Genomic DNA, 27,632 nt, shown 5'->3' on the forward strand with positions numbered 1-27,632 from the left:
GGAGAAAAGCCAATAAAATCTCTCTTAAACATTTCTCCCTTACTTACAGAACAAAGTCTACTGCTTTATGAAAATGAATAATTAAATTCTGAGGTTTGGGCATCTTCATTTATTCCTGAGAACTTGGCATCATCACTCTTCCAGATTTGGGGAAAATGAGAGTAAAAGTCAATATAAAATGATTTACAAAAACAAGATTAGTCTGTTTATCCCAAGCTAACTCTTTAGATAAAGGAAAGATATTTGCATGCTATACACAAAATATGAAGAAGTTGATGCTTTCTAATCTTGGTACAGTTTTTATAAACTCTCCTCCCTTTTTTAAGATCATGACAGCATTCAGAGAATGTAATGAATCTGCTCTTAACTACCAATAAAGCCAGTTTAATTAACCAGTGAAACTAACCAGGTTAAGTGCCAGGTATTCAAGTGGATTGAAATAAAAGACGTTTGGATTATTAGAACATGACATCTACTCATTTGAAGGATCCTAAACTGGAGTGACAATGAGTATGCTTAACGTATGCAGAAGTACTGCTGAAAGGCATTCTAATATAAACAACCTATGTGGATAAGTTCCACAACAGAAAATTAAACGGGAAAAAAAAAAAACCCATAGTAGTAGTCGGTTTAATTTATTTAACATTTTTTTTACCAAAAAAAAAAACCCCAAACCAACCCTCAATACAGAATTCATCATGTTCCACAGTTTGTCATTTTTGTGAGTATAAAGCTTTCTAAACATTGCTGTAGTATTTTATTGCCAGGCACTCAAAGTTCTGCCACTTTGTATGAGGACAGTTGGCATGCACAGGTATTGTCTGCTCACCCGGAGAACGCAGGGACATGCAGCGCAATACTGTGCTGGAGGATGAAGTCTTTAGGGTTGGCAAAGGTTTCCGATTAGGGCAGGCAATAAAACCAACACATACAACTCATCTTAAATGTTACGCAGCTTTGGAATTCTGTCACATGGGACTGTTAAAGCTGTAGATTGAAGAAGTACTAATAGCAAAGTCCTACTTTAAAAAAATAGCGTATTCTTTGTGCAGAGGTAGTATCACAGCAAAAGTTATTGCAAGGGTGCAGTACAGCCCCTCCACAGGATTGCTGGAAGATGCTGAGACAGTGAACACCCACCTTGAGTAAAACCTCAGTAGGCCGTGGGACTTCATGTCAATGACTGAAAAATAAATCAAATGACTTGGCAAATAAAAATGCCATTATGTGCCTGCAATAAATCTGGAATTTACTGGTTATCCTTTCCAAATCAGAAAGTAGATACATAAATACGTATGCAATCAGGAATGGCAGTAGAAATGTTTCTTTATACTTCCCAGTGCAAATGAAGTACAGGAAAACTACTCTTCTACAGGTAACCTGTCTCATTAAAGTTATGCCCTAAGCACAACTGAGTTGAGAAACACTAGCCAAACTTGGTTCTTACAAAATAAGACTCAACACGTCGATTCAGGTATTTAAGCACTGCAGGACCTTATGAACAAAAGACATAATTTAAATCCAAATGTATTTCTATATTGGTTAAGCTGCCTGCTTATGTGCACCACAGATCCATTACTTTCAGTCTGTCCTCTCAGTACAGACGTCTTTCTTCTGGAAAGAAATGTCAGCACCCTTCGCACATATGGCATGCAGTTCAGCAAAAACCTGCATGATCAGTTCACGACACAGCAGGCGAAAAATTCCTTACACAAGTTTTGGCCTTAGCTTAAACCTGTCCAGTTCCTGTTCTTGAATCTTATTACTTCCTCAAACTTAATTTATTCAAAAATTATTTTGGACCCATTGAGAAATAGCAAAGCACATCAAATCAAATAAGTTCTTGCTAGGTTTTTACTTATCACTCTCTTTAGCATGAGCTTTTAGAGGCAATCTGCCCTCAGCTGTTGCAAATTGCAGCTGAGAAATACTGGTGTTTCCAGCCTTTTCTTCCCTCCTTCATATTTTTCGCCTTAAAAAGGGAGTTGTTGTTTTTCAAACTCAATATAAAGCCTAAGCAGCAGATGAGGCCAATGCTGCTCTCAGCTGAAGCGTCAGCCCTCGAGGTTTCCCATGTCTCATTCTGCACTCAGGCATGTTTGCGGTTGTATTACTTTATTACTTCTGCCAACTTTGTCAGTCTTTACCCTGAGAGTCTGTGACACGGAACCACGCACTGCAGCTGCCAACACATGACAAAAGCACCTCCGTTATTTCTCCATGTTCATTGTACTGACCACAGAAACTACCAGAAGTATTTTGTTGCTGTTTGCAGCTGGACGCTTCTTGCCACAACTCTCCAGTCAACGGACTTTGCAAACCACTTAATTCAGGTAACAACTGTATGGACACAGTCCTTCCCAGCAAGAGGAGAAGGGCAAAACCTGTGTGACAACTGCTGGAAGCTTAAGGGCAAAATAAGAGACAGACAATTCAAGGGATTTCTCATTAATCTCTAACTTTGATATAAATATATGTATTTTTATCTGGCAATTAAAAATATGCACCAATTTTTCAAAGGTAAGAAATTGCCATTACCTCAATTTTGCACATTTAGACATTACATGAAGCTCAAAACTCTCCCAGGAAATACAAAAGATGCATCTTTTCTACTCTCAAATTACCCGCCTTTTGAGAGTGCTTTTAAGACAGTTAACATTTAATATGAATGTAGTAATCATACTTTCACGTTAGGACAGTGGGCAGGTCCTATTGCTGATGCATTTAATTCTGGGACTCGTAGGAGCTCACTAAATGCACAATTGGAGATAGTAGTAAGTGGAAGAAAATGGAAATGTGTATAGGATTAAAGGTCAAGATCTGAAACACACTGAAAAGACTAAAGAAAACAAACTACATGAAAATTTAAATATTTGTTTCTCTCTGATAACAGGCACTAAGAAGTGAATAGTACCAGTCACTGAAAGACACTGGGAATCCATTTGTCTCAAAAAAATGCATTATACACTAAAATATAAAATAAAACCACATAGCATCAAAAGGATCACAAAGACAGACAATTGATAGTTTTGAAAAAAATGATGACAACATATAACATCTACAACATATGCACACATCCCTTGGAAGTTTTATATATGCTATATATATTTCAAAGTACACACAAACTGCCTGTTTGGCAGGTTGAGAAAATAGGAATACATCTTGGGAAGGTCATGAAGGAAAAAAAAAAACCCACAAAGGAAAACAAGAGTTATTTACATTCAATAATTCAGTAGCCTTTAACATCTCTATATACATACATACTCTTTCTATATATGTACAGACTGCAATGGGATCTGAATGAAGCTTATTCCAAACACAAAAGAAAAATACAAAAACCCCTTGATAATTCACTCGACAAATGTTTACAGGTTGCAGAGCTTTCTTCATTTACAAAGAAAATACTACACACTGACTAGACAACTGGCATCTTTGGGGAACTTTAAGTCCTTACAAGAGGTGTGTGTTCCCAACAGACCATACAGTGATTGGAAAAAAAACTGAAAACTTGCTGTGCAGAGGGAGTTTTTAGTGGGTTATAATTGCATTTACTGTGTCAGATGTATCTTAAGTATAAAACTAGTTAACAAGTCAGAATTTTGTTGCTGTCAAGAGACAGTTTAAAAAAGAAACCCCAAAATTGTATCCCTTCAATTCCCAAGTCAAATATATATCTTCCCCTTCTACAGCATGCTTCCAAAACTCATGGGGTACAGAAGTTGCTACCGCTTTACATTTAGCTTTGCCCCTGTTATCAGAGACATCTATCCTTTATAAATTTTATATTCATTTCAGATGGTGATTTGTATGAAGCAGGTCAATGCCCCACAAGTAGGAAAAATAGACCATTCTTGCCTAGCCTGGTAATTTATGACGTGACAATTGGTCTCTCCTTTTTCCTCCCTGTGAGAATGTTTGTCTTGCAGGCAGTGCTGCAAGAAGATACCACAGAGCTGTTCCTTATCCCATCCACAGTGCTATTTTTACTCCTTTTCTCCCCCAAGCTTTATCAGCAGCTCATACAAGGAACAAACTACCACCAAAAAACCACACCCCAACCACTGAGCAGGATTTTTCAAGAGAAAATGTTTCTGTAGCTTGAAGGGTATTTTTTTTGTTGTTGTTAACCTTTAAGATGTTATAACACTCCAGAGCTGTGGATGCAGATGTTAGTAACTGAATGAGAAAGCCAAAGCATTGACAGTGGCAAGCAGCAGAGCAGGCAAAGGAGAGCAAGTCGGGGAACGGATTTCTGGAATGGGAACAGTTCTTACAGATCTTATAAGTACTGCCAGTTTTTTTCCACTCCAAGGGACACAAGTCCATGGGAAGTTTAAGAGGGTGTGAGCAAATAGCATATGCTATAAACTCCTGAAGTAGTGTGGTTTGGTTATCAATACAGAGAATATTCAACTCAGTATTTGCTCATCCCAACCAAAGTTAGCACAACAGGCTGAGAAGAGCACTTAGGAACTGAAGCGTACTTAAATAATGGCTTGCCTTTTTTTTTTTAAAAAAAAGTAAAATTACCATTTGTGAACCTACCACTTCCAGAACCATCTTTCTGAGGATTAAAATCTAAAATGTTGTGTTACCATCTCAGATGGTAGAAGTTTCTACACCAAATAATAATAATAATAAAAAAAAGACAGCAAATTCTACACACAGCTTGCTGGTACTAGTTATTTGGTTCACTGTCTGCTGCAATAGTAATCTGTCAACATACTTCTCAAAATCCCAATTGCTTTTCCTGGAATGGATGCCAAATACACCCAATGGTGGGTATGAAACACATGAACATCCTGCCCCACACCCTGTCTGTAGTCTACAGTTTTCCAGGGCATGTCAGCTCCTACTGGTATCACAGCACTCAGGCAAGCTTCCCTTTACTACCAGAGGATTAAAAAGCTCCCAACACACCTACCACCTCCATTACAAGTACTTTAAAGAGATGTAGCAGGCACTATGGCAGCAGGGAGCATGCTGATTTATTCTCGATCTGTATTTCTAGTTATTCACAAGCATGTGCAGGGGATTCATCCCCTTGACCCTTTCAGGCTGGGAGCTGAGGACAGCAGGCAGACTTCTTTCCCCGACAAGCAGGTGCTCTGTTACTGCATTGGGGTGCCAGCACAGGCAGTGTTAACAGAACCCCAAGTGAAACAATTCACATAAGGGAGCTTACCTCAGCCTGAAGTTGTGGAACTTCTGGCCCCGTGACTTACGGAAAAACTCTTTATGACACTTCAATCTGGCTCACTGAGTGTTTACAGAAGTGACATACACTGCAGTGGATTGCTGCTCTCAGTCTGTCAGGTCAACCTTACTTAAAATATGCATCAAGGTTTAAACACAGTTTACTTCTTGCCTCATTAATGAGTTCAACTGAGATATTTGGACTGCAAGACAAAAGCCTGGTTAAAGCAGACTGGAACATGCCAAGTCCTGTCGAATTCCAATTGTACAGACTTGTTAGTTTTTTTGGAATACAGTGATTGCCTAAACAAGACTCCACTTCTTGTTAGTACAATAACTTTTATTTGACATCTACAAGATCATTATCTTGTAGTTTTTTTGGACAGGTTTATACAATCTCAATTTTTCAATAGTGCAACCTGTGCAAGCAAGAAATGACAAACATTGTCCTTCACTTTCTTATAAACATCTACTATTATAGGCAAAACAAAACTTACCCATATTATAGATAAGTGACTATTCACATTTGTACATTACAATTTCTTTTAAACAGCTCCAGATAAACTCTACAATGTCTTACAACATATTAAACAGTATTCAAGTTACTGGGTAACAGAAACAGCACATACAGCGGAACCCTCAAGTGTTTCCCATTCTCTAATTTACAGCTCAAGTAAGGTTTCATCTTACAAGTGACAAATTAAATTACATTAATGAAGTAAAAAATATAAGATTGTATGCGAGATGGAAGTGAATTTGCACTTAAGTTTCCATAACCACCTCGGATTAAGGAAATGCTTCAATTTAAGGAAAATAGGCATCCAGCCATCTTTGCAGTACACATTAGGAATACCATTAATACATTAAAAATGAACTAATTTTAATTTAAGATGTTTATCACAAAAAGAACATGTTGTAGACTCAAATATATAACCCCCAGGAGAGAACCAGAAAAAATGCAACACCTGGGTATAAACACTATAAAAATGCAATAACCAATGCTGTACAACTAAGATTGTGTTTCTCTCTGAATTCTTGTCTTGTGTGTTTATCCTGTCCATGCCCGTTTCCAAAGACATGCACTGTCAAACAGAAACTGGGAAGGAACCTGAATGCATGATGTGCAACCTCTAGGTTTCATGCTTTTACAAACTCATAAATTGAAGAGAAAAACCCAATATATATTTTCTATATATATACTCAATACATGCATTCAAGGATATCTCCCACAGCAATGGCATTGATGCACTGCGTTAAACCCTGAGCACTGTATGACAAGATAAAAATAAAGCCTGCTTGGGGATTTTCAAGCATTTTCAAACAAATTGTGGTTTGTAGCTTAAAAGGCCAAAAGTAAAAGCAAACAGGAAGCACTACAGAGAGCATAAGGAAAGACAGATGCACCACCATAAACAACTGCTGGCTTTCAGTTCTACCAACCTTTTTAGATCTCTTTATTCCCAAAGTATTTGAGAGCACACAAGTGAACTGAAAAAGTTATATTTCTTTGGAATCTGTCCCTGATTTTTATGCAAGTGATATGCTTTTACAGCCTTTTCCTCAAACACCAAAGTCAACACCTGTAGTTTGTCCTCTTATGCATTGTTGAAATTGGTGATGCTTTGCGGGTGATGCTGCTGCCATATCTGCTGCTGTTGTACTGCAAGCTGTTGAGACTGGTCTGACGTTGACAGGAGGTTTACAAGGGGCGATACACAATTTGCAGGAATGATCAAACCTGAAAATGGCAACAAATCAATTGTTTCATAAGCATGCAAACAATTTGTTCATTAAAACCTCAGGCTGACAATTCCACCATTTAATTTATGCAACAGTCAACAGCAACCATTGCCAATGTCAAGTCTAATCAAGCACAGCTACCAGTTCTGCTTCTCAATAAGAGGTTTATCTTCAGAAGTCTTCACTAGTCCTTTAGGTCATGAAGTAGTACAAGTAAGTTGCCATTTTGCCCCAAAGACAAGTTTTATTCTTATGTTATCCGCTGACACATAAACCCAGAAGTCAGCTACTTTTGCTTTTTCTAGTCTCTCAGAATTTACACCACCATGAAAGTTTAAATATGGAAAACCTAGTTTCAACATCTTAGAAAACTGTTATTAGAGTATGAGCTGCCATGATATCACACATCCACAGGAAGTCCATGTTTAAACAAAAAAATAAACCAGAGATTTCAGCCTCTGAGGTACCTGCTATGAGGGCTTCACTAAGAGATTTAGCAGCAAGAAATGACATCATCTTGAAGTCATTTTAAACTGATTACATGTGACTTTCAGTAGCTCAAAACCCATGAAAACAACCATTTAAAGGGCTTACTATTCTTTGCCAGAAGTGGGGAAAAAAGTGGAGCCCTTATGGTTTCAAAGATAGCTTGGCTCGAACAGGCCAAATATGATGTTTTTATTCCTAGTAAGTCAAAAGAACTGACAGAATAAGTGTTCCAAAGCCTGGCTGAAAAAAGTGTCCTCCTCCTTTAACCTAACTCAAAACAGTGTTTGTACTATGAAGATGTATTTCAACAGTTGTACTTCTACCCCTCCCCAACATACACACTGATGAGCCTTTTCTCCTGTAGAGGACTTTATAAAAAGATGCTTATGTGACTCTGAGTGACTTGTAAGTTACAACTACCTCCTACCCTAAATGGAAATAAAGGAGCAGACAAGCCACTTACCTACGATCCTCTGCCCATCTTCTGTTCTTAGACGAACTATTTGCATTTTCACATTTGTACCACTCACAGAGGCTAGAACGCCTTCTACTTTTGTCCAGACGCTCAATACTGAACCACACAAGACATAGTAAGTTCGACAGCGGAGTCCCACTTCACAGACTAATCCCAAGCCTGCCTTCTTACAATTGCCTCTCCTACGGCAGAGGAAAAAAAAGCTTTCAAAAGAATTCTGCAAACAGAAAGTATCCAATTCAGTTAAAAAAGACTTGAAGTTATTTAACACGTACTCAGAGTTGAGCGAGGGCTGCAAGTACACCGTAAGGGCAGAATACTTTATCCACAGCATGCCTCTAATGGTAAAGCTTTGAGAAGTGTTGGCCTTTTTAGGACCACATCTCCAAAATGTACAGGCAGAGCTTTAAGCCAAAGATACCACTCATTTATATCACCCGAGAACCTGAATCTGTTACCTATGAAACTGGTATCTGATCAGTATATTTCAGAAACTCCATTATTAATCTGAAACTTCTACCAGTTATGCTGTTCCTCAGGAATTAAGACATCAGCTACTGAGTTCAGAAACACTGTTAGAAGAGGTAGCACAAAACCAGCTGTTTGACATCTATCTCACCTCTATATGAGTATAAATATTTTTTCCCCACAAATAACATTGGAACTATCCTACCACAATAATAGGTTAGATCAAGACACTTAAAGGAGAAGCTACTCCTGGGTCATTATACTTCTGCTGGAGTGCAATTCATACATTAGTGTTCATCTAACACATTAGGACTTCAAGGGCAAATGCAAAGCTTCATGTTTCTACTCAAAGGTTGGGTCATTTGACTGGTCATGGGACAATTTTTCTTAAGCAAGAAACAAGAAATCATGTGAATAGCAGAAGAACAGAAGTGATAAAGCAGTTTAGGTAAACAGTTTAACTTAAAGCATCTACATGTACATGAATACTAACCAATAAGCATGGGTGCAGGTATCCGCAGAAGAATTGTACTGCTCTAACCAGTGTGGCAGAGCATCTTCAGAAGGTACCTGGAAAAGTCATTCAAAGTGGGAATAAAGTAAAACACACCAAGACTTGCATAGAACAAAAGCAATTTGGTCATTACTATGAGAAAAGAGAGACCACCAACATTATGATAGTGAAGAGAGGTACGTTATCTTACATTATTATAATTTCAGGCTCTTCAATGGAAATGCCATCTCAAAGGATGAGTAAAATCCTTGAACATAGCAGAATTGCAGAGTTTTTCCAATAAATCAACCTGGTCTCGGAATTTCCTCTTTTTACAAATTTAACACCATAAAATTGTTTGAGAAGTGTTAGGTATTTTACCAGCCTCTAAACAAAATAATCCAAACTTTATCAGCCAACAGCTGAAACTTCAGAATCATAGCTTAGGATACACTGTGTATTGCTGCTTATTTAAGAGCATGTTTGTACACCTTACACAGAAGCAAGACTTTTCCTTGCTAGACCCTAAAAACCCCCTCATTTTATATTACCACACCACAGACTACTTATATTCAGAAAGGTTTAGATATAGGAATGCAGAAACCATGCAGACCCAGTTAAAAAGACCTAAATACAAGCTCTGCTCTAGAAAAATAAGCCTAGTTTTTGATTTGCCAAAATTACACAAAAGTACCAGGGAAAAAAAGTCCTTATATTTATTTTCAAAATTTTCTAAGTTTAAAACTAGCATAATTTTAATGGTTACCTTCTTATATTTCTTTTTCAGGTCTGCACATGTTTCTAGTTTGAGTTGTTTTCCAGTATTTGGTCTGTATACTAAAAAAAGCTTCTTTTTAGGATTCACTTCTTTTACTAGAATAGCAGTTTTCTTGTTATTTCTTATCTGGAAAAGAAAGACAAGCCAAAAACTTTTTAAGTTTAAACATGCTGACAGTATCTACCTTCAGTGATTTCATACTGTGTTCTTTACAGAGTAATAGTGCATGTGTGTGTGCAGTAAGACAACAAGTAATAACAAGGACACCTTTAGAAGACAGTACCACTAATCTACATTAACATCACAACTTTTCCTTACAGTGAAAGCATCTGGTTTCTTGATGCAGGTTTAAATAAGAGCTATTAATTCAGGCTCACATTCCTATCAGAAAATATCCTGAGCAGCTAAAAAGGAGTGCTTCATACTTAGTGTTGGAAACAAACTTAACATGAATTTTAGTATAAGATTGAAAGCGTTTTGCAAAACTGAACTGTAAGTAATTTACCCAGTAAATTTTTCAGAGGAGACAGCATATTTGGTTAGCCCCCAAAAAAACTTCTCTGAACATAATCCAAGAGACAAAGAATCTTACCTGTAGTGATAAATAAAATCCATCATCTGGACCTGTCTGTTCTGCCCAGATCTTAGTTGCTTCGTCCCAAGACATTCCTCTCTCTACACTGATCTAGAAGAGAGCCATACAGAGGTATTTGAATGGGAACAAACTTTAAAACAGTTGCATACATAGAAACTACAGAACCATAGAACCAAATATTGCCTGGTGAGAGGCCTGGAACCTTCCCTCACTTAGCACATGCTTAGCTGATTGCTATGTTTTAAAAAACTTACTGGCAAGCAAGTTTCATTAGTTCATACAAAGAAGATACAGAATTAACTTACTGTGTATAGTTCTACATGTCCAGAGGTAGAATATCCAGGAGTTAAGAACTTTTTAACATCTGCTTTCCTCACTTTCTCATCCCCAGAGCCCAAATCTTAAAAGGAAAGGATAGAGTTATTCTGTTTCTCTGTTCTTAAAGTACAAGAGTACTGAGAAACTGATTTACTCACCTAAGATGCCCATATCATATCTTCCATTCTTTTTAGCATTTTGAATGACTGCATTTAACGTGTCAGAAAAGTACTGGAATAAAGCATTCTGCTGATGTACTTCCATACCAAGAATTCTATTCAGAAATTTCCCTATATTGTTATAATCTTAAAAAAAGAATAAGAAATACATGTATTAGGTCAACAAAGATTAAGTTTGATGACAAGCTCTCAATCAGTATTCAGAGTCTCAAAAAGACTACTTAAATCCATTATTTCAGAAACAAGGAAAACATTCTTAAGTTCCCCAAAAAAGTGATTTTTTAGATAATTACAACTTCAGTGCTGTTGCTAGGAATCCACTATCATGATATACGATTTTCCTAGCAATGTTCTACAGATACACTAAACACGCAAATACCTTTATCAAGCGTTAGTATTCCAGATCTGTCTTCTACATTTATCAAGCCTACACCAATCAATCCCTGACGAACATCTAGGAAAAAGAAAGAAGTTAAACCATAGATGCTTTGCCATCTAAAAATAAACGAATGAAGTAACAGCTTGTTTAGCATTCGTGTTTCAGGATCCAGCTCCAAAACTTCCGACAACCCTTAAATACACTACTTGCAATTTCTACCCAATACATCAATAAGCAAGACAGAACTTTGCCTTCTGTCCTTCCAGAAAGCACAGGCAGGGAAAACTACTAATGGCACTATACATGAGCCCACAAGAGAACAAGACATTGCAACAGATAACAGGAAAATGAAGTTAAAGAACTGTATGTAATACTTTGGCCAAACAGATACAGAACATGCCTTATATTGAGAGAGTTCACATACCTTGTTTCATACATGAACTTCAACATTCAAGCAACATGCATAGGAATAACATCCAGTGCGAGCCTATCTGGGCCAGCTGATCAATTTAAAATAGTAACTAGGTTTTCTAGCTCAAATTATTTGCATTTTCTGCATACTATCAAAAGATATCTATTACATCCAGTGAATTATACTTACCCTTGAAGAAGTCTCCAGGAAAATCAGGAGGCGGTGAGACCATTGGGGAGTCTAAGTTCACAATGGATTTCATGACAATCTCTAAAGCATTTCTGCCATACTGTGTAAGAAAAAGAAAGTTGCTCTAACAATGTGATCCAGTGTTTGTGCCTTAGCCCCAAGCACACAAGGTTTAACAAGTATTTGTTATTCACAATAAAGTGTTTTTCTCTGCAATAATAAAGGGCACTGGTTATTAGCTTTTCAATTATAAATTACACTATATAAACAGCCCAGTCTTAATTTCTAATTAGAATTGCCAAATTCATCTTTCAGTTGTGACTGAGAGGACACATACAATTTACTTAAAACTTGGATTGTTAGCAAATGCAGAAGTAGTAATTTACACACATTTGTGTTCCACACAGCTTTGCAAACAGAAATAAGAATGTTTACTGGGTGTCTCAAAAAGAGGTCTCCTATCAGGAAGTAATACAGTTAAAAGTAAAACACTTCACAGGTGTTAGAAGAAATCCTTCCTCAACAGGTCATTTGTGGAATAGGCACCACAGCATGAGCTTTCAAACAGAAAAAGAACCATCACCTTGTTGTCAAAATTGAATCTGCTGAGGTCTCGAGTTTCTGTAGCCCTTCTGTCACCATGAGTGAGGGCTCCCTGTTAAGACACACCTTTGTAATTAAATCAATTTTAAGAAAACAGAAATCCAAGTCGTATTTTCTCAAATGAAGGAACAGACTTCTTGAAACAATCTTACCAAGCTCTCCAGTCTTTTTGCAACTATAGATGCAAATCTTTGCTCTCCTGCCAATTCAGAAATTAGGAACACGTACTCTGGAGCAGTCACTTGGTTGGATCTATGAGTTCTCCCTGGATAATCAAGTAGAAGCACATATGTTAAATAAGTTCCATTTCATTGAACATTTCTAATAAACAATGAATTGCAAAGAGTAAAGAAAGAAGTTAGAACTTAATCCTGCTGAAAATTAGTTTCTGCTGTAATACAGCCAATAGAAGGTAGTACAGAAATGCTCTAGAGTTGTGGCAACTTTCATAAAGACACTTGATAAGTTTGTTTGCTAGATTTCTTTCAAAACTTTCAAGACCATTAGCTATGACTACAGATAAAGCTAATTCTGTTTATGGGTAAAGGAGACTGGAAGGGTCCTTAAGAGGTTGCTTAGTCAATCTTATTTTCCACAAATTAGCAGTAAATCCAGTTAGTATTACTGAGTTTGCTAGGGGAAGGATACAAAAAAGTTATTTACCGAACTGCTGTATTGCTCTATCTGCACTCCACGGCAACTCCAGAGTCATGTGAACTCTCCGCCTCTGATTCTTAGCTCTACGGTCTGCTTGCAATGATATACCAGAGCTGGCAGCCTCCGAGATTATGGCAATGTTCTTTTATTAAGAAAGGAGTTGTTAGTTAGCAACAAATCCAAGATCAAGCTTCAGTTTTCAGTTTCTAAAAAAATTTAATTTTACAATTACTACTAACATGGGTCTGGAATGGTTTCACTGTTATTTGGTCTGCCTATTGCAAGAAGGGAGGGGGAGGAGAGAAAGAGCATGGTTCTCTACCAGAGTTTGAAATGCTAACGATTTTTTTTTGAGTGAAAGGAGTGGTTTTCACTTTACTTTTCAGCAACACTTCTCTGTGCAAACAAAAAAGGCAATATGTTGCAGTCTGGCCACTCCAAAGGGTAGGTTTCTCTGATGTTGGCCTGCATTTCAGAAAGAAAAGGGGAGGGACACAGGGAGACTTGTTCTGATAGCAAGCAACACAGAGAAGACAAAAAGTTGCTGCTAATAATGTATAAGGAAGAAGATATGGCCGTTCTAGCATCTGAATGCATTTGCCTTGAAAGAATGTAAATGTTTGGACTGTGTACAAGTCACTTAGAGGAGCACGAATATTTACCCTCAAGTGTAACAACAGACCACAGAAGTTCCATGCCACAGCTACATTTACTTGATTTGCCCTCTTGTGGTAGCATATCCCAAGTGAACCACAGGAAAGGTTCCCTCCCTCTCCCTTTTATCAGCTTCAATTCTACCATTTTTCCAGTCAGTATTTTATTTCAGCATGCAATGTAAAGGACAAAAGCTATCACTTTTCCCAGCATTACTTCTCAATCCTTGTTAAGGTAAACAACCTCCACCTTTTCCCTTCAGCCCCTCACTGAAAGTTTTTTCATACCAAGTTAGTCAGTGGTTTTACCCATTTCTCAGTTTCATTATTTCCTCTTGGAAGCAGAGGTGCACAGTAATCCAGATAAAGGAATCACAAAGATGTGAAGGGTTTAATCTGTCTTTTAAACATATGCTGGTCTACAAGACCAGCTTAGAGGTGCTAGCTTTCAGTTTGGCACACGTGTACACACCTCTTAAGCACAGGCCTCTGTGGCCACCCAAACTACGGCCTGACCTTTAAAGCATGCTGCAGCCACATTAGACAGAACTACTGAACATACTGGTTTGAAAAACACACACAGCAGTGAATAGAAAATGCTTTCTAACTAGTACGTACTTATAGTACCTAAAAAGTCAGTGTGCGATAATGATAGAGCCACAACTTGAATAGCTTAATCAGTCGATGTCACTACAGCATCTGACAAGTTTTTCTAAATTGCATCTCTTTTAAGGACTACCTTATCTCCATCCATGAACCTCTGCTTCTCCGTGATGTTCAGAATTTCAACGGGCACATCAAGTTCAGATCTTGACTCATAAGATATGCTGCCATCATCATTGCTTACAACTCTCCCTTTGCGGCCTGTCATCTTTAAAAATAAAAGGGAATACAAGCTCATTATAGCAATACAAAAATTTGTACATGACCAAAAACTTCAAGCAATGATGCTATTTATTCATACACCAACCTTAAAATAGATTCAGCAATTTACTCCAAGTACAAAATTACATTAAAGAACCTGGATTATTTTTGGTTGATGCCATTATCTGCTACGCGGAACACTTATTTAGAGGTAACCCAGGGACTCAAAAGTGTAAGAAAGCATATCTATGTAGAAATGACACAGTATTATACTACTGTCCGTAAGGGATTTACCAAGAGTACTAAGAAAATAAACTGACAGCTGAGATTGTCACTGATTTTAACAGTCTTTTGAATCACAATGATGTTTCTACTTGATAAGAGACAGGTAGCTTACAAAAAGACATTTTTCTAAAGTTACTGAGAAAAAAAGAGATAATAATTCACCAGGCTCTTCACTAACACATTTTTATTATACAGGTTCTTAATCTTCATTGCCTAGGAAGATGAACTAAAGCTGCTTTCTGTTTTATATACCCAGCTTCAAATTGACTACAGCTAATTAGAGAAATACACCCAACAAGAAACTATCAGTCTCAGAAATAACCTATTTACCCATTCAGACCTCTTCTCTGTATTCTAACACAATCTTCCAAGGTTTTTTTTTAGGTTTTTTTTTTTTGTTTGTTGGTTGTTTTTTGCCTTTTTTTTTTTTTTTTAATTCAGAGGCATTCAGCAGAAGTAAGCTATACTTTTATCCCTGTGAGATTACTGTCTAAAAGGGCTAAACAAGTTCTCTTTAATAGATACTTAGGTCACATACAACCTTGAAGAATGACAACACTGATTTACTGCAGCCAGATGATGTATAGCTGCAGTAGAAAAAACCCCATCAGTTTTCTCTTAATGTGACCACCAGCCTACCTCTGCAACATTTTCAGGACCACCCAGTTCATCTATAAGCTCATCCAGTGTATTAGGTGGAAGATCTTCAGCCAGCTTTTCCAGTTTATCAAGCAGTTCTTTCTTCATTTGTTGGGCCCTTTCAACAGCATCCTGACTTGTTACAAAGCTGCTGTTTGTGTTACTGTTTGCTGAAATTTAAAGGGAGACTCTTTAAAATTTAGAATTTCACTGCCTAACTGCTAAGAAAGTGAATCAACCTTAAAGAAACTTATTCTTACCTGATGTGTTGGTACTAGAAGTGGTGGTACCAACGGTAGAAGTAAAACAGCTAGGTCGTTTTGATCCAAGACCAGAGGCTAGTAAGGCACTTTGAATAGAATCTGGGTCTATACTCTTCTTCTTTTTCTTGTCTTTATTTTTTTTATGCTCTTTTCTAATTAACCAGGGATCTAAAGTTAAATAAAGTGATTTTTAAAAAGTTTTAAGCATTTACTAAAAAGCCATCCTTTCCTTTGAAAAATGACATTCTAATTATAAAAGGTAACTTAGGAAAGCCTGAACTCCAGTGCACAGTCTACTTGAAGATGCAAATCAACATTCTAGTACTAATTCCAGTCTCATTAGAATTAAACTACATGCTTATCAAACACTTATTTTTGGCTCATTGAAATGGTTAGGAAAGACTTTATGTTTACTATCTGCAAGTACAGCTACTTGCTTGATGAAACATTTAAACTGTCTTACCATCTTCATCATCTTCACTGGATTCATCTCTGAATGGGTTGAAGTCATCATCATCTCCAGAACTCAAAAATCTGGAGCTCTCATTGTCACTTTCTTCGTTGTCTGAAGCATCAGACTCGCTTTCACTCTCATCAGAGCTGCTACCTGCAAGGCCACCTGTTTTGCGAGCTTTTTTGGCTTCTCTGCTTATTTCTTCACCTAAATTCCGTCAACACCACCACCCCAGAAGAAAAAAGTTAGTTTAGACCTTGTAGTCTACTTTTGAGGTTTGTTTTACCACCACCATACACAAACTAGCAAAATATTCAACTTCTAAAACCAGAACTGTTTAGAACAATCTAATCTAAGTTTTAAGTAAAACCCAATTTTTTTTTTATGATCACCTACTTTTTGGTAAGAATATAATCAGTTTGGGAAGGGGGGTAGTATTAGACTTCTCTTTACTGGGCCTCAAGAAAAAGAAAACAATTGCTATTTGCATGACTGCATCAGGAAGTGGTCTGACAGATGCAAGGCATTTTGGGATATGGGCCCTTACTAGATCAACTCAATTTTGAGCAAAGTAACCACAATTTAAAGGTTATATTGCTTCAGCAGCATTTTTTAAATCTATTAATAGAAGTTTCTAATGAAAGTCTTAGGAACTTGTAATACATCATCTTTTATGAATTATTGTACTGATATTTACATTCCCATATTTTTTTCCCAGAGTTCATTCTTAGGCAGCTCTAAAACTGCTGTTTTCACTATGGCATTAGTGTAAAAACTTAAGCATTACCTTTCCGTTTCTTTATTTTGTTCTCCTTGCAAGGGCTGTCTCTGGGTGAATTGTTATTACTTTGAGCAGTCAAGTCAATTCCCAACAAGCTAAACAGCTTCTTCCTGTCAGGAGCTGGAAAGTGCTTTTCAATAAGAGACTGGAATACTCCTCTGTTTAAGAAAAAAGGGTTCTTCAGTCAAATTTGCATTGATTTAAAGTAGAAACCTCTAACGTTTTAACAGCTTGCTTGACTTCTCTTAAGAATTATTCCTTGTGAATGCTTTTACGCAAGCACTCTGTATAATTATCACCCATATTACTGTATTTGTCACCTTCTTAAAAGCAGAAGACATTTACTTTACAGCACTGTTACTTATAACTTGTTAAAATTGGTTTTGATATAAAGTGGTATTGCTACTGCCATTTTCTTATTGCTCAGAGTTTAAATGACAGTGTTGTAGTTTAACCCCAGCCAGCAACTAAGCACCATGCAGCCTCTTGCTCACTCCTCCCCAATCCCAGTGGGATGGGGAGGAGAATTGTAAAGAAGTAGTAAAATTTGTGGGTTGAGATAAGAACGGTTTAATAACTACAGTAAAATGAAATATAATAACAATAATACAATAATAATGATGATGGAATATAACAAATACAAGAAATAAACCCCAAGAAAATACAAGAGATGCACAACACAATTGCTCACCACTTGCTGACTGATGCCCAAGTAGCAATCTGCCCCTCCTGGCCAACTGCTCCCAGTTTATATACTGAGCATGACATCCTATGGTATGGAATATCCCTGTGGCTAGTTCAAGTCAGCTGTCCTGGCTATGCTCCCTCCCAGTTTCTTGTACACCTGCTTGCTGGCAGAGCACAGGAAACTGAAAAATCCTTAACTTAGGATAAGCCCTACTTAGCAACAACACACTGATGTTTTAGTTATCAACATTATTCTCACACCAAATCCAAAACACTGTACCAGCTACTAAGAAGAAAATTAACTCTATCCAGCCGAAACCAGGACAGACAGATTAATTTATTAAGCTCTTCAGCAAGGTAGTCTCAGGACTAGATCTGGCTCATCTGATAAGAGACGGAAGTCATGACTGTAACTTGCATTGGTATAAATGCAGTGTACACTTGGCAAGTCTTCTCCTCCCAGTTTGAGAAGAACAGTACCAGCTGTTCACACCTGAAAACATCATTTCAGAGTGCCAGTAGAACTAGGAACTAATCAATGGTTCACTTGAGCTATACTGTCAGATATTACGTACAGGCAGCTTAAGTAAAGAATATTGGTACTTAAAGGATATCCATCTTTCTGTGCGCTGATGCATGTTTTATACATGAAAGGACAAATTACTACACATACTACCATGGATTAAGGTTAGTTTTGTAAAGGACAGTTCCAACAAACTTCAATCTTACTTTGCTGTAGAAACAAAATCATTCAGTTCACCACCACCTTCCTCCAAAGCTTCTAACGTTCTTGCTTCTCCTGTTGACTGCAGGCCAATAACAACACACTAAAGGACAAATGAATATAAGGCATTGTCACCAAGATGACTGACTTGAAGTTTATTTTTGCTCATTAAATAACTTCAATACCATAAAGTACAGACCTAGTAGTAGCAAGCTTTTGAAGATATTTGTGTTATAAACAGAAAATCCTAATAGCTTTACGTTTAACGAAGATACTTAAAAATAGGTCTTGATCAACTTACTTTCCCATTCTTGATTTCTTCCCGAGCTAGCTGCACCACCCTCTTCACTTTAGATGCTATGCAAAGGTACTTGAAAAACCTCTGATGAGCTGACCAAAACTGACCCCACATAGACTTCTTCATTCGTTGTTCTGCATCAATAAGATCAGCTGCTTGTTGAAACCTCTCTCTAGCACTGACCCACTGAAGAAGAAAATGTTAATTGCTTCACATGTCACATTTCAAGGCTACACAGGTACATTGCTTAATATCCAAATAAAGCAAAAGGGAAGTTTAAAGTTACAGTACTATGGGAACGCAAAGTCAAGGAAACTCATCATACATCAAAGCTCACAAAAAAGAAAATAGCTATGGCTTAGTAAATTCAGAAGATAATTACTCTCATAATGAAAAACAGATGCATTTACATTACTACCAATGCAAACATACACAATATTTTCTAATTATCTAGTTTCTCCATTACTATATTCACGTTAAAGCAAAAGCTCTGCCAATAATTAAGTACAAAGCAAGATCCTAAGAAAAGAAAAAAACAACTGCCTTTGTTTTTACAACACTGTTATACCAGTTGTTTCCAGATTAGGTAACATAAGCTTTGCACACAAGTTTAGTGATTCTTTTAAACAACATTCATAAACTGCCCCTTTACAGCTGATGGTATACACCTGTCAAAAAAAAATTTTAATTATTGTAGCTATACAACATGAATGCAGAGTCATGCTTAAGGACCTCTTACGCAGATAAAGACCCTGCTCATTTTAATCTATGTCCAAGGAGTAATTATTTTTATCTAATACAGCAGTGGTAATGTACAAGCAGAATGTGCACTCTGGAAAAAGACACCCAGCTTAGCACATAGAGGAAACACTTAAGAACAACATGAAAAAAGATAACCAGTAGGTAGATGAAAACATTGAAGGGAACCACAGCTTCAATGCTTTAGATTTGATCTGCCACGTGATTAAAACTACCACCCTGCACTGTTTAACTACAAGCACCACTCCACCATACTGCTTCAATGAAGAAGTGCATGCAGCCTAATGTTTTGTAGCTTATTCTCAGCTCAGTTGCCTGAAGAGGGAGGACTTGAGTACAAAAATACAACCAACAGGTGACAGCATCTTAGGCAACAATGACCAAAGTCTCTGAAGTACTGCTAGAAGGCAGTAGACGTGGCATGATACTGGAAGATGCACCCAGAACTGCAGCTTTTGACTCAGAACAAGAATTAACAGCTTTTGCCAAGTCTTAAATAGAGAAATCTTTACACTAAGATGAGACAAGAAGATGCCACTCGTGTCTCTCAACAGGCTATTTCAGGAGCATTCAAGTTTAAACGAAGTAACTCCAACCTCTCAGAACTCAGTAAGAAAGCAAATTTAAAAAGGCATTCTTACCAGTTTCACAGATTTATTGTACATTTTAACATACTCCTGTGAAAGCAGAACTTCATCAATTTTGAAAGTTACACCTGAAAAACTCAACTGTCTTGCTATGTACATTCCTCTCAGCTTCATATCCATAGCAACTATTTCCATGGCACCAACACCTCTAAAATAAAGGAACAAATTAAGTCAATATTAGAATTTTCAAGAGCAAGGATTTGTTAAAAAAACCCAACAAACAACCTCAAGTGCTTTAGAAGAAAATGGCATGCTTTCAAATGTGAAGGAATGTGTTTTCAAAATCATTAGTACTGTTTCATTAAACACATCCAATCAGGGGGTCTTGAAATTTAGCCTTCACATAAAACTATACCCCTGCCTCATGAGTATTAAGTGTATCTCAGGCAGTATAAACACTCAAATAGTTACTTTTTGCCAAATGACCTAGCATGCATTAGGAGAACAGTACCTTACAAACTGTAATTGGATAATGAAGTTGGTCCAAATATATACAAAATCTTGCACTGCAATTTTATAAACTCCACTGGAGATTTAAAATAATAAATACAAACTGTATTAAGATATTCAGATTTGTGCTTGTATGAATTAAACTAGTAGGTAACTTAGGTTCTCTTCAACAGGAACACACTTTTAGCAACACCTTGAGAGCTCAAGTCAACTGCAAAGCTAACCTACTCACAAGCTTGGGCCTGTAATTTCATTATTGCTTATTTGATATGTACTCAGTAATGAAGTGGAGACTACACTTGCACAGTCTAGAAAAATCATGCATCATGTAGATGGTATGCAAGAAGATGCATACTAAGCCCTACTGTAGCATTCTGAAGTGTTCAAAATTTTAAGTAGGCAAAACATAATATATTAAGATGCTCACCTACCAAAGAATGTAGCAGTTGCATTTCCTACTGACCTCTCACATTTAGTTTTTTTTAATAAGTTCTGAAATACAAATTACCTTGCAACAGCATACATAATTTTTCTGAACTGGGTTCTTATGCCAGAAAGAACAAGAACAAGACTTCTTGTTAAACTGCCTAAGCTGAATACATAAACATTAGAGGACTTCTGCATACAGTGAGACATCAACTATACTGAGCATATTCAGTACATAGTGTGTTTTCATGATGAGCAGCAACATATTTTCATTTCATAACACCCACATTTTAAGAGGGCTGTTTTCCCAGCAAGCTTCTGAAGCTCTCAAAATTTTTTGTGAGGGAAACATCCCATTTTTCACCACATAAGAGAAATTAAATTTCTTCTAGATTTAGAAGCTAGAGTCAGAAAGTTCTTAGTGTGACAGGACAAGTTTGCAGAGGACTGTGAGCAAGTGAAGACAAAGGAACTGGAAAGTACAGTCAACCACAACCATATGCATTCTTGCTATAGCCATTTTAAATATTACCTTCTTTCAACAGCCTGAATAAAATCACTGAATTCCCTAAATGGAGTTCCTTCACCCCATATTCCAAGACGGTTCATATATGCCATATTTCTTGGCTCAGATGCACCTAGGAGAAGAACACACTCTGTACCACTGCCAGTAAAAACATACAGAGACATTTAACGCAAACTAAGTGGTACATACCTGTGGCACTAGCATAAACAACCCTGGCTTTCGGAAGTTTATTTTGAAGTTCCAATACAGCCAGACCTGTTTTTGTTGGTTTTGATGAACCAACAGGACACAGATTCTTAGCTTTATGACACTCATCAAATACAATCTGAACTGTGATTAAGGAAAAACTTTGTCCCACTTATTTTAGAATGGGGAGCTAAAACAGAAGACAAGGAAATCTGCTAATTACAATAGGTGGCAGCAGTAAATTGTAAACTCAAAAAGACACTGGTCATTTTTCACTAAAACCTTTGGGAAAAATATTTAGCTAGTAAGTATTTAAGAGCACAATTACCAACACTTGAGTTCTTTAAAATGCCGTTGATGCTAAAAAAAATTTTTTTTAAGAATTCACTGGAAAAAAGTCAGTGTAAACTTAAGGTTCTTAAACATCATTATTTTATGTGTTCGTTATAGAAAAAGCAGAAGCTTCACTCTTGTACCAGAATTGTGTGGCAACAATATGGTGGTAATAGATTTGGCACAAAGTTTATAAAACTTCCAAGTCTAATGTCAGAGCACACGTGCAATCAATTACTGTAATGAATAAAAACCAGTACTAAAAACACCAGCCAATAAAAATACAAGATTGTCTTTAAACATGTAAGCTTCAATAGCAATTTGTTTATAATCAACTGAACTCCAGATAAAGGATACAACTCCATCAAAGTCTTCACCGCACCAGTGAAGAAGCTGCTTTAATCTGGTTTTGTATTTACCACCAGACTGACTTTCACCAATAAGAGAAGAATAGGTAGCAAAGATGACACCTTTCTTCACACTTCCATTATGTTTGGAAGAAATTTTCCCATATTTGAACTGCAATAAAAAGATAAGAAGTTACAGAAATTACTCAAGAGATCTCTCCACAACCCATCTACCATATGATTAAGGAATGCTGGTAGTCTTAAGGTTAAGGTGTGTATAATTTGAACCACCTGTATCCCTACATCATGATTAGGGCACAGCTGGCATATGGTAATGTGGTTAAGGGGTTATACAGGGCCTTACTTAAAAATACATTTAAGGAAGACTAGATCTGAGGCCTCAAAAGATGAATAGCCACATTCTTTGACTACATGGTTAACTTAAATACAATTGAAGGGTTTAGTTTCAGTGCATCCCTTGGAGCTAACAGGACAAGTGTATTTGCAGCTGCTACCATTAATGAAAATTTCTAAAGCTTTACTGTATTTTAGAAATTAAGATGTCACAAAGCAAAAATACTAACTTAAAACAGACTAAGTTCAGTGAATTCAACCAGTAATCACACTTCACAATATATGTAAGTGGCTAATCCTGAGCAGAGGTGCAGCCTCCAAAAATATCTGTACACATTACTGCTGCTTTAATAAAATACTGAGAAAGTCTATTATTCAAGAATTACATACAAAATGTATTACATCTAAAATGTGCACTGGGAGATAGGAAAAATTTCAAATGCTACAAAGCCTAAAAGATTTAAAGAACATTTCAACTTCTAGAAAATACTCTACTAGTAGTTTCAGTAGTGGCTTGAAGAGTAATTTAAAAAAAATCCCATCCTATAACTTAATCCTACAAGGGGCCTATTTACATAACTTAAAGCACTGTGTGGTTCTTCATAAGATTAAGGCCTGTCAAACAAGACCTAGACAGCAAATTTATTGAAATTAGTACATTCTTGCTCTTAAAACAGTCAACATGCACAACTGGTCACACAAGCGTACCTAAAGTTTTGCCTCAACTGTACATAGTAAAAAGTTTCCACACCTTGTTTAATGAATGAACCAATATGTTTTTTGCTCCAATATCTCTCAAATCTCTTTCAGCATCATATTTCAGATCATTTGACACGCTAAACCTGAAGATATAAAACAAAGCATATATTCTGTAAGTTACAGCAGAATTTCAAAAAGCAGTTGCTAGAACATTTGTTGGAAGACAGATTACACTGAATTTAAGTACTATAGTCACTACAGTGTCTGCTCTAACAAATCCTGACACTTACCAGACTGCTCTTTTTCTGCCTAACAAGTAATTTTCATAGATTATTCCAGCTATGGTCCTTCCTTTTCCTACACCAGCACCATCACCTATCAAGAATCCAGCTCTGTCTCCATTGGGCAGGAATGTTTCATGTTGCTGTAGGAGAAAGAACAAAAAACTTTGTACCCATTCTCCAGAACACATCACTGTGGATTGTCAGAAATGAGCAAACATAAGAAACATCCTATTGGATGAGACCAGTGGTCCACCCAGCCAAGCAGCCTCCTGACAGCAGGAAGAGAGGATTTTATTTCGGGAGAGCATATAAGCCTAACTGTTTCATGTGATGCATTCTCCCCCTCCTTCCTTCAGCACCTAAAATTGCTGTAAAATTGCTGTACATGTCTAATTCTTTTAGTGCCTACCACCAGACTGGCTGCTTTTTTTTTTTAACCCACTGATATGCACCTCCACAGCCTTTTGTGGGAGCAAGACCCAGACACCCACTGCCTATGTAAAAAAAGTATTCTTCTATCCATTTTAAACCAATCTCCTACCAGTTTCACCAAATTCTGCTTTGTTCTTGTTTTGTGGGATTCCACTGCCTTCTTGATTATGTAAACCTTCATCTCATTCCCCTTCATTTTCCTCCTCTCCAGCCTGAGGCATCCCAGCCTTGTTAGTCTCTTTTCATGAGGCAACTTCTTCCCTCCTTTGACCATTTTAGATGTCCTCTAACTTCACTACCTTCCTCCCTGACACACAAAGCACAGCATGCGGAACATCTGATGTGGGCCCACTGAAGTTTAATATAGCAGCAAAATAACACCCAGTCTTGTTCTATATACCCTTCCCAATAATGCCAAACAGCACTGGCTTTCTTAGCCTGCTGCTACTGCAGCCATTAAGTTATTTCAGAAAAATAAAAATAACCACCAAGATGTCCTTCCTAATTTTTAAGACAGTTTGAGATCAGTATCATGGAAGTGGCATAGACAAAGCTTTCCTATGTGTATTACCTCACATTTATCTGAACTGAAGCTCACCTACTGCCTTCTAATGCAACTCAAACCTTTAAGCTCTTATTATTTTATCTCCTTGTAAAACTGACATAGCTGCACTTGTTAGATGGTAGTTCTTCAATTCTATGTTAGTTTTTAAGCTGTACTGATGTCTAGCATACCTGGGCTGCATAAGTGATTGCTTCAAGTTGCAAAGCTGACAACCAGCCACTATCAATTGTTTCTTCTGATATTGATGTCTGGTACCACACATCAGGAGGAGTTACACTGGATAATGAGCTGGTTTCCACTACTGGGTCAGGATGACGTAGGCCAATTTTTACTGGTTGAAAAGGGAGGGGGAGGAAGGGAGAAGATAAAAACATAATACAGAGTTCTGTTGCTGCAGCACAGGTTGTCATATTTACCAAAACAAATTACAACGGTCCATTGCAAAGGCTGAACTCAAGAACAACTACGTTTCATTGCAAGAGTACGTCAAGTGTTAAACTGCATCGCATAAAAAGGAATACATTAACCTGAATTTACATAACTGCAATCTTAACTTTCTCTTCTCACCACCTTCCTCAAATTTTTATGAAATTAGATAAAATTCAGTTCATAGAAAATTAAAGTGTTTGTGTACTTGACATGTTTGAGAAAAACTGGTCAGAACCTTGCCTTTCCAAAAAGCCAGATGTAGCCTCAAGATGCCAGAATCACAAAAGCAACATTCCTCTCACTATTTATATAGTGCTGTTTTTAAGCAGTATGAGAGGAGAAAATATTTAGAACAGACGTGGTTTAATTGCTGACAGATCTCATCAGTGACAATAAAAATTAACCATTTATTTACAAAATCTATGAAAAATTTTTTGCCTTGCTTTTATGGCAAGTCAGCAATGTACCTAGGAAACAAGGTAACAGCTTTTTTACAATAAAGAAGAGAAAGGAGAAAAAAAGAGATGGCTATTAAAAGCAGTAAAAGATTCACTTAAAAAAACCCAACCAGCTCTCCAGTCAGGAACAATGCAGGAAGAATGTGCTTAGGTTAATTTCACACCAGAAGACTCAAAACTAGATTCTTAAGTGTAGCAGTGACCACTTAATACCTTTACAAAATTTCCTCTGCTGAGGCACAAAGCATCTTAACACAGGTAAAAAAAGCCTGATCTTGGCTCACAATCATATTTCTGAAACTGCTCAAAGATACACTAAATTTCTTTTCTATTAAAAGGTATCTGCGTACCATCCAAAACCAAGCGCTATATAAGAGAAAAATTTCCTAGGAAAACCCACCCCAAATTCAGGCCCTTTTTACTTGATTCAGATAGTAACCCATCTGTTTTTTGGTGTTAGTAACTACAGAAGTATAAATAACAAATTAGGTCTCAAAACATTTCAGCCTTTTGACGTAACAAAACATTAGGTCGTACATTTTATTGGCATATACTCAGCGTAAGTTTCTGCATGGCCCATTTCTTCTTCATCTTCTTCCTCAGGTTCCTCCTCTTCTTTTACTGCTGGCACTTTCTAGAATACAGAAATACCTGCATTAGCCAAACAGCACATTGTTAATGCTCTACATCCTGGAAGTGAACATGAGAAATTAAATGAGCACAAACTTGCACTTGAGTGTTTTAACACATGTACTAGATGAACCAGTGAGCAGCTGGGAAAACTACAGACAGAAATGTAGATTTCTTATACTCTGAACAACCCTTCAAAAGACACAAAGTCAGGGAAGTTCCTCTCCTTTGCAAGGAGATTTGAGTGCTCCAAACTCACATAAGCAGAGCTAAAAAAGGAACACTTCTTACAGCATATTAAATCCAAACTATGACATAAAAGAAAACTGCCTTGAAGACACAACAGCTAGTTAACAGCCAAAACCTAACTTTCAAGTACTCCCATGAAGCCTCCTGCAGTTTCACATTCATTATGTAATTTCACAACTACAGGGAAAGGTTACAATAGCCACAGTTCTATCCAGTATTCTCTGAAACCTGACAGTTACCCATTTTTTACTGTGATCTTGATCAATGTAAATATATGAATATTCTTAAAATACTTGCTAGAGGACAAATCAAAAGTCTTCTACAATTACTAAGTGTTTAATATAAAAAAAGTAATCTGAAAAATCCTTCTGTATGCCAGTCACTAAGGACCACTGTTCATCACAAACTTCAGCCTGATTCTACCTATCAGTGAAGATGCTGAAACTCAAGCAGTTACAGCATCAGAATGTATTTTTATTACATTTAGAAAATCGAATGATACTCAATTTACATCTTAAATCAAACTGCCCAGAAGGTCAGCCATGCTAGAGAAAGTCTTTTAGTTTCCTCATTGCTAGTTATACGAATGGGTATATTTTAAAAGAAAATGACATAAAACGCAGAGCAAGTGATATGCTTATCAACTTTAATTGGAGCAGACCCTTCTTTGTCTACACAATGAGGTTCTGTTACGGACAGTAATTTCTTGAAATTGTCATTTACTATATAGGTAGTCTGCTCTACACAGCTGTTAGTTTTAGCCACCTAACCAAGTATTTATCTAGAGGAGAAACTAACCTTTTGAACAAACAGATGCACTCAATTCTACCATACAAAAGGCATATATGAGTAACTACTGAAACTAGTGACAGGTGGTTGGTGCCAATAAAATATACATTCATTTGGCAAATTAACCATTTGTACTACTTACCATAGTAGGTGAAAAACTTCTCATTTTAATATCATTTATCCATATTCTTGCTACCTCTTTTGTGGAAGCCTCCTTCTTCACTGCACCATTGCTTAGATCAGCTACAAAAGAAAAGCTGTGTTTTACAGGAATTCCCTCCAAACATCGACTCAAATTAACATCCTTCTCTATTAATGAGCTGGAAGAGAAGTTTAAAATGTCCAATAGCACACTGACACTTCAAGAACACAATCAATATTTTTGTGCAAATTAAAAAGTCTGAGCAAGGAGGTAAATCTTGTTACTTCTTTGACTGAAGAAACTTCCCA

At 36.9% G+C, this 27,632-nt stretch overlaps 1 protein-coding gene across 4 annotated transcripts in view; it reads right to left on the minus strand.

Moving 5' to 3' along the window:
* Positions 1–4,516: 4,516 nt before the first annotated feature.
* Positions 4,517–27,632, minus strand: part of SBNO1 (strawberry notch homolog 1) — a 34,580-nt gene continuing 11,464 nt past the window's right edge. For all 4 annotated transcript variants that reach the window (XM_049805856.1, XM_049805854.1, XM_049805857.1 and 1 more), the window contains 28 exons: positions 27,325–27,425; positions 26,052–26,148; positions 24,798–24,958; positions 23,637–23,770; positions 23,399–23,489; positions 22,304–22,465; positions 21,617–21,752; positions 21,434–21,539; positions 20,020–20,173; positions 18,623–18,805; positions 18,327–18,424; positions 16,917–17,068; positions 16,139–16,336; positions 15,673–15,843; positions 15,413–15,582; positions 14,364–14,495; positions 12,978–13,113; positions 12,467–12,579; positions 12,295–12,366; positions 11,712–11,811; positions 11,111–11,185; positions 10,711–10,857; positions 10,540–10,634; positions 10,232–10,324; positions 9,628–9,765; positions 8,862–8,938; positions 7,889–8,082; positions 4,517–6,934 (listed from right to left, as the gene is read on the minus strand). In XM_049805856.1, coding sequence (XP_049661813.1) covers positions 6,792–6,934; positions 7,889–8,082; positions 8,862–8,938; positions 9,628–9,765; positions 10,232–10,324; positions 10,540–10,634; positions 10,711–10,857; positions 11,111–11,185; positions 11,712–11,811; positions 12,295–12,366; positions 12,467–12,579; positions 12,978–13,113; positions 14,364–14,495; positions 15,413–15,582; positions 15,673–15,843; positions 16,139–16,336; positions 16,917–17,068; positions 18,327–18,424; positions 18,623–18,805; positions 20,020–20,173; positions 21,434–21,539; positions 21,617–21,752; positions 22,304–22,465; positions 23,399–23,489; positions 23,637–23,770; positions 24,798–24,958; positions 26,052–26,148; positions 27,325–27,425 — 3,629 coding nt within the window. In that variant the 3' untranslated portion in view covers positions 4,517–6,791. The remainder of the gene's footprint in view (positions 6,935–7,888; positions 8,083–8,861; positions 8,939–9,627; positions 9,766–10,231; positions 10,325–10,539; positions 10,635–10,710; positions 10,858–11,110; positions 11,186–11,711; positions 11,812–12,294; positions 12,367–12,466; positions 12,580–12,977; positions 13,114–14,363; positions 14,496–15,412; positions 15,583–15,672; positions 15,844–16,138; positions 16,337–16,916; positions 17,069–18,326; positions 18,425–18,622; positions 18,806–20,019; positions 20,174–21,433; positions 21,540–21,616; positions 21,753–22,303; positions 22,466–23,398; positions 23,490–23,636; positions 23,771–24,797; positions 24,959–26,051; positions 26,149–27,324; positions 27,426–27,632) is intronic.

This window comes from Accipiter gentilis, chromosome 7 (genome assembly GCF_929443795.1).
Source record: "Accipiter gentilis chromosome 7, bAccGen1.1, whole genome shotgun sequence".
Taxonomy (NCBI): domain Eukaryota; kingdom Metazoa; phylum Chordata; class Aves; order Accipitriformes; family Accipitridae; genus Astur; species Astur gentilis.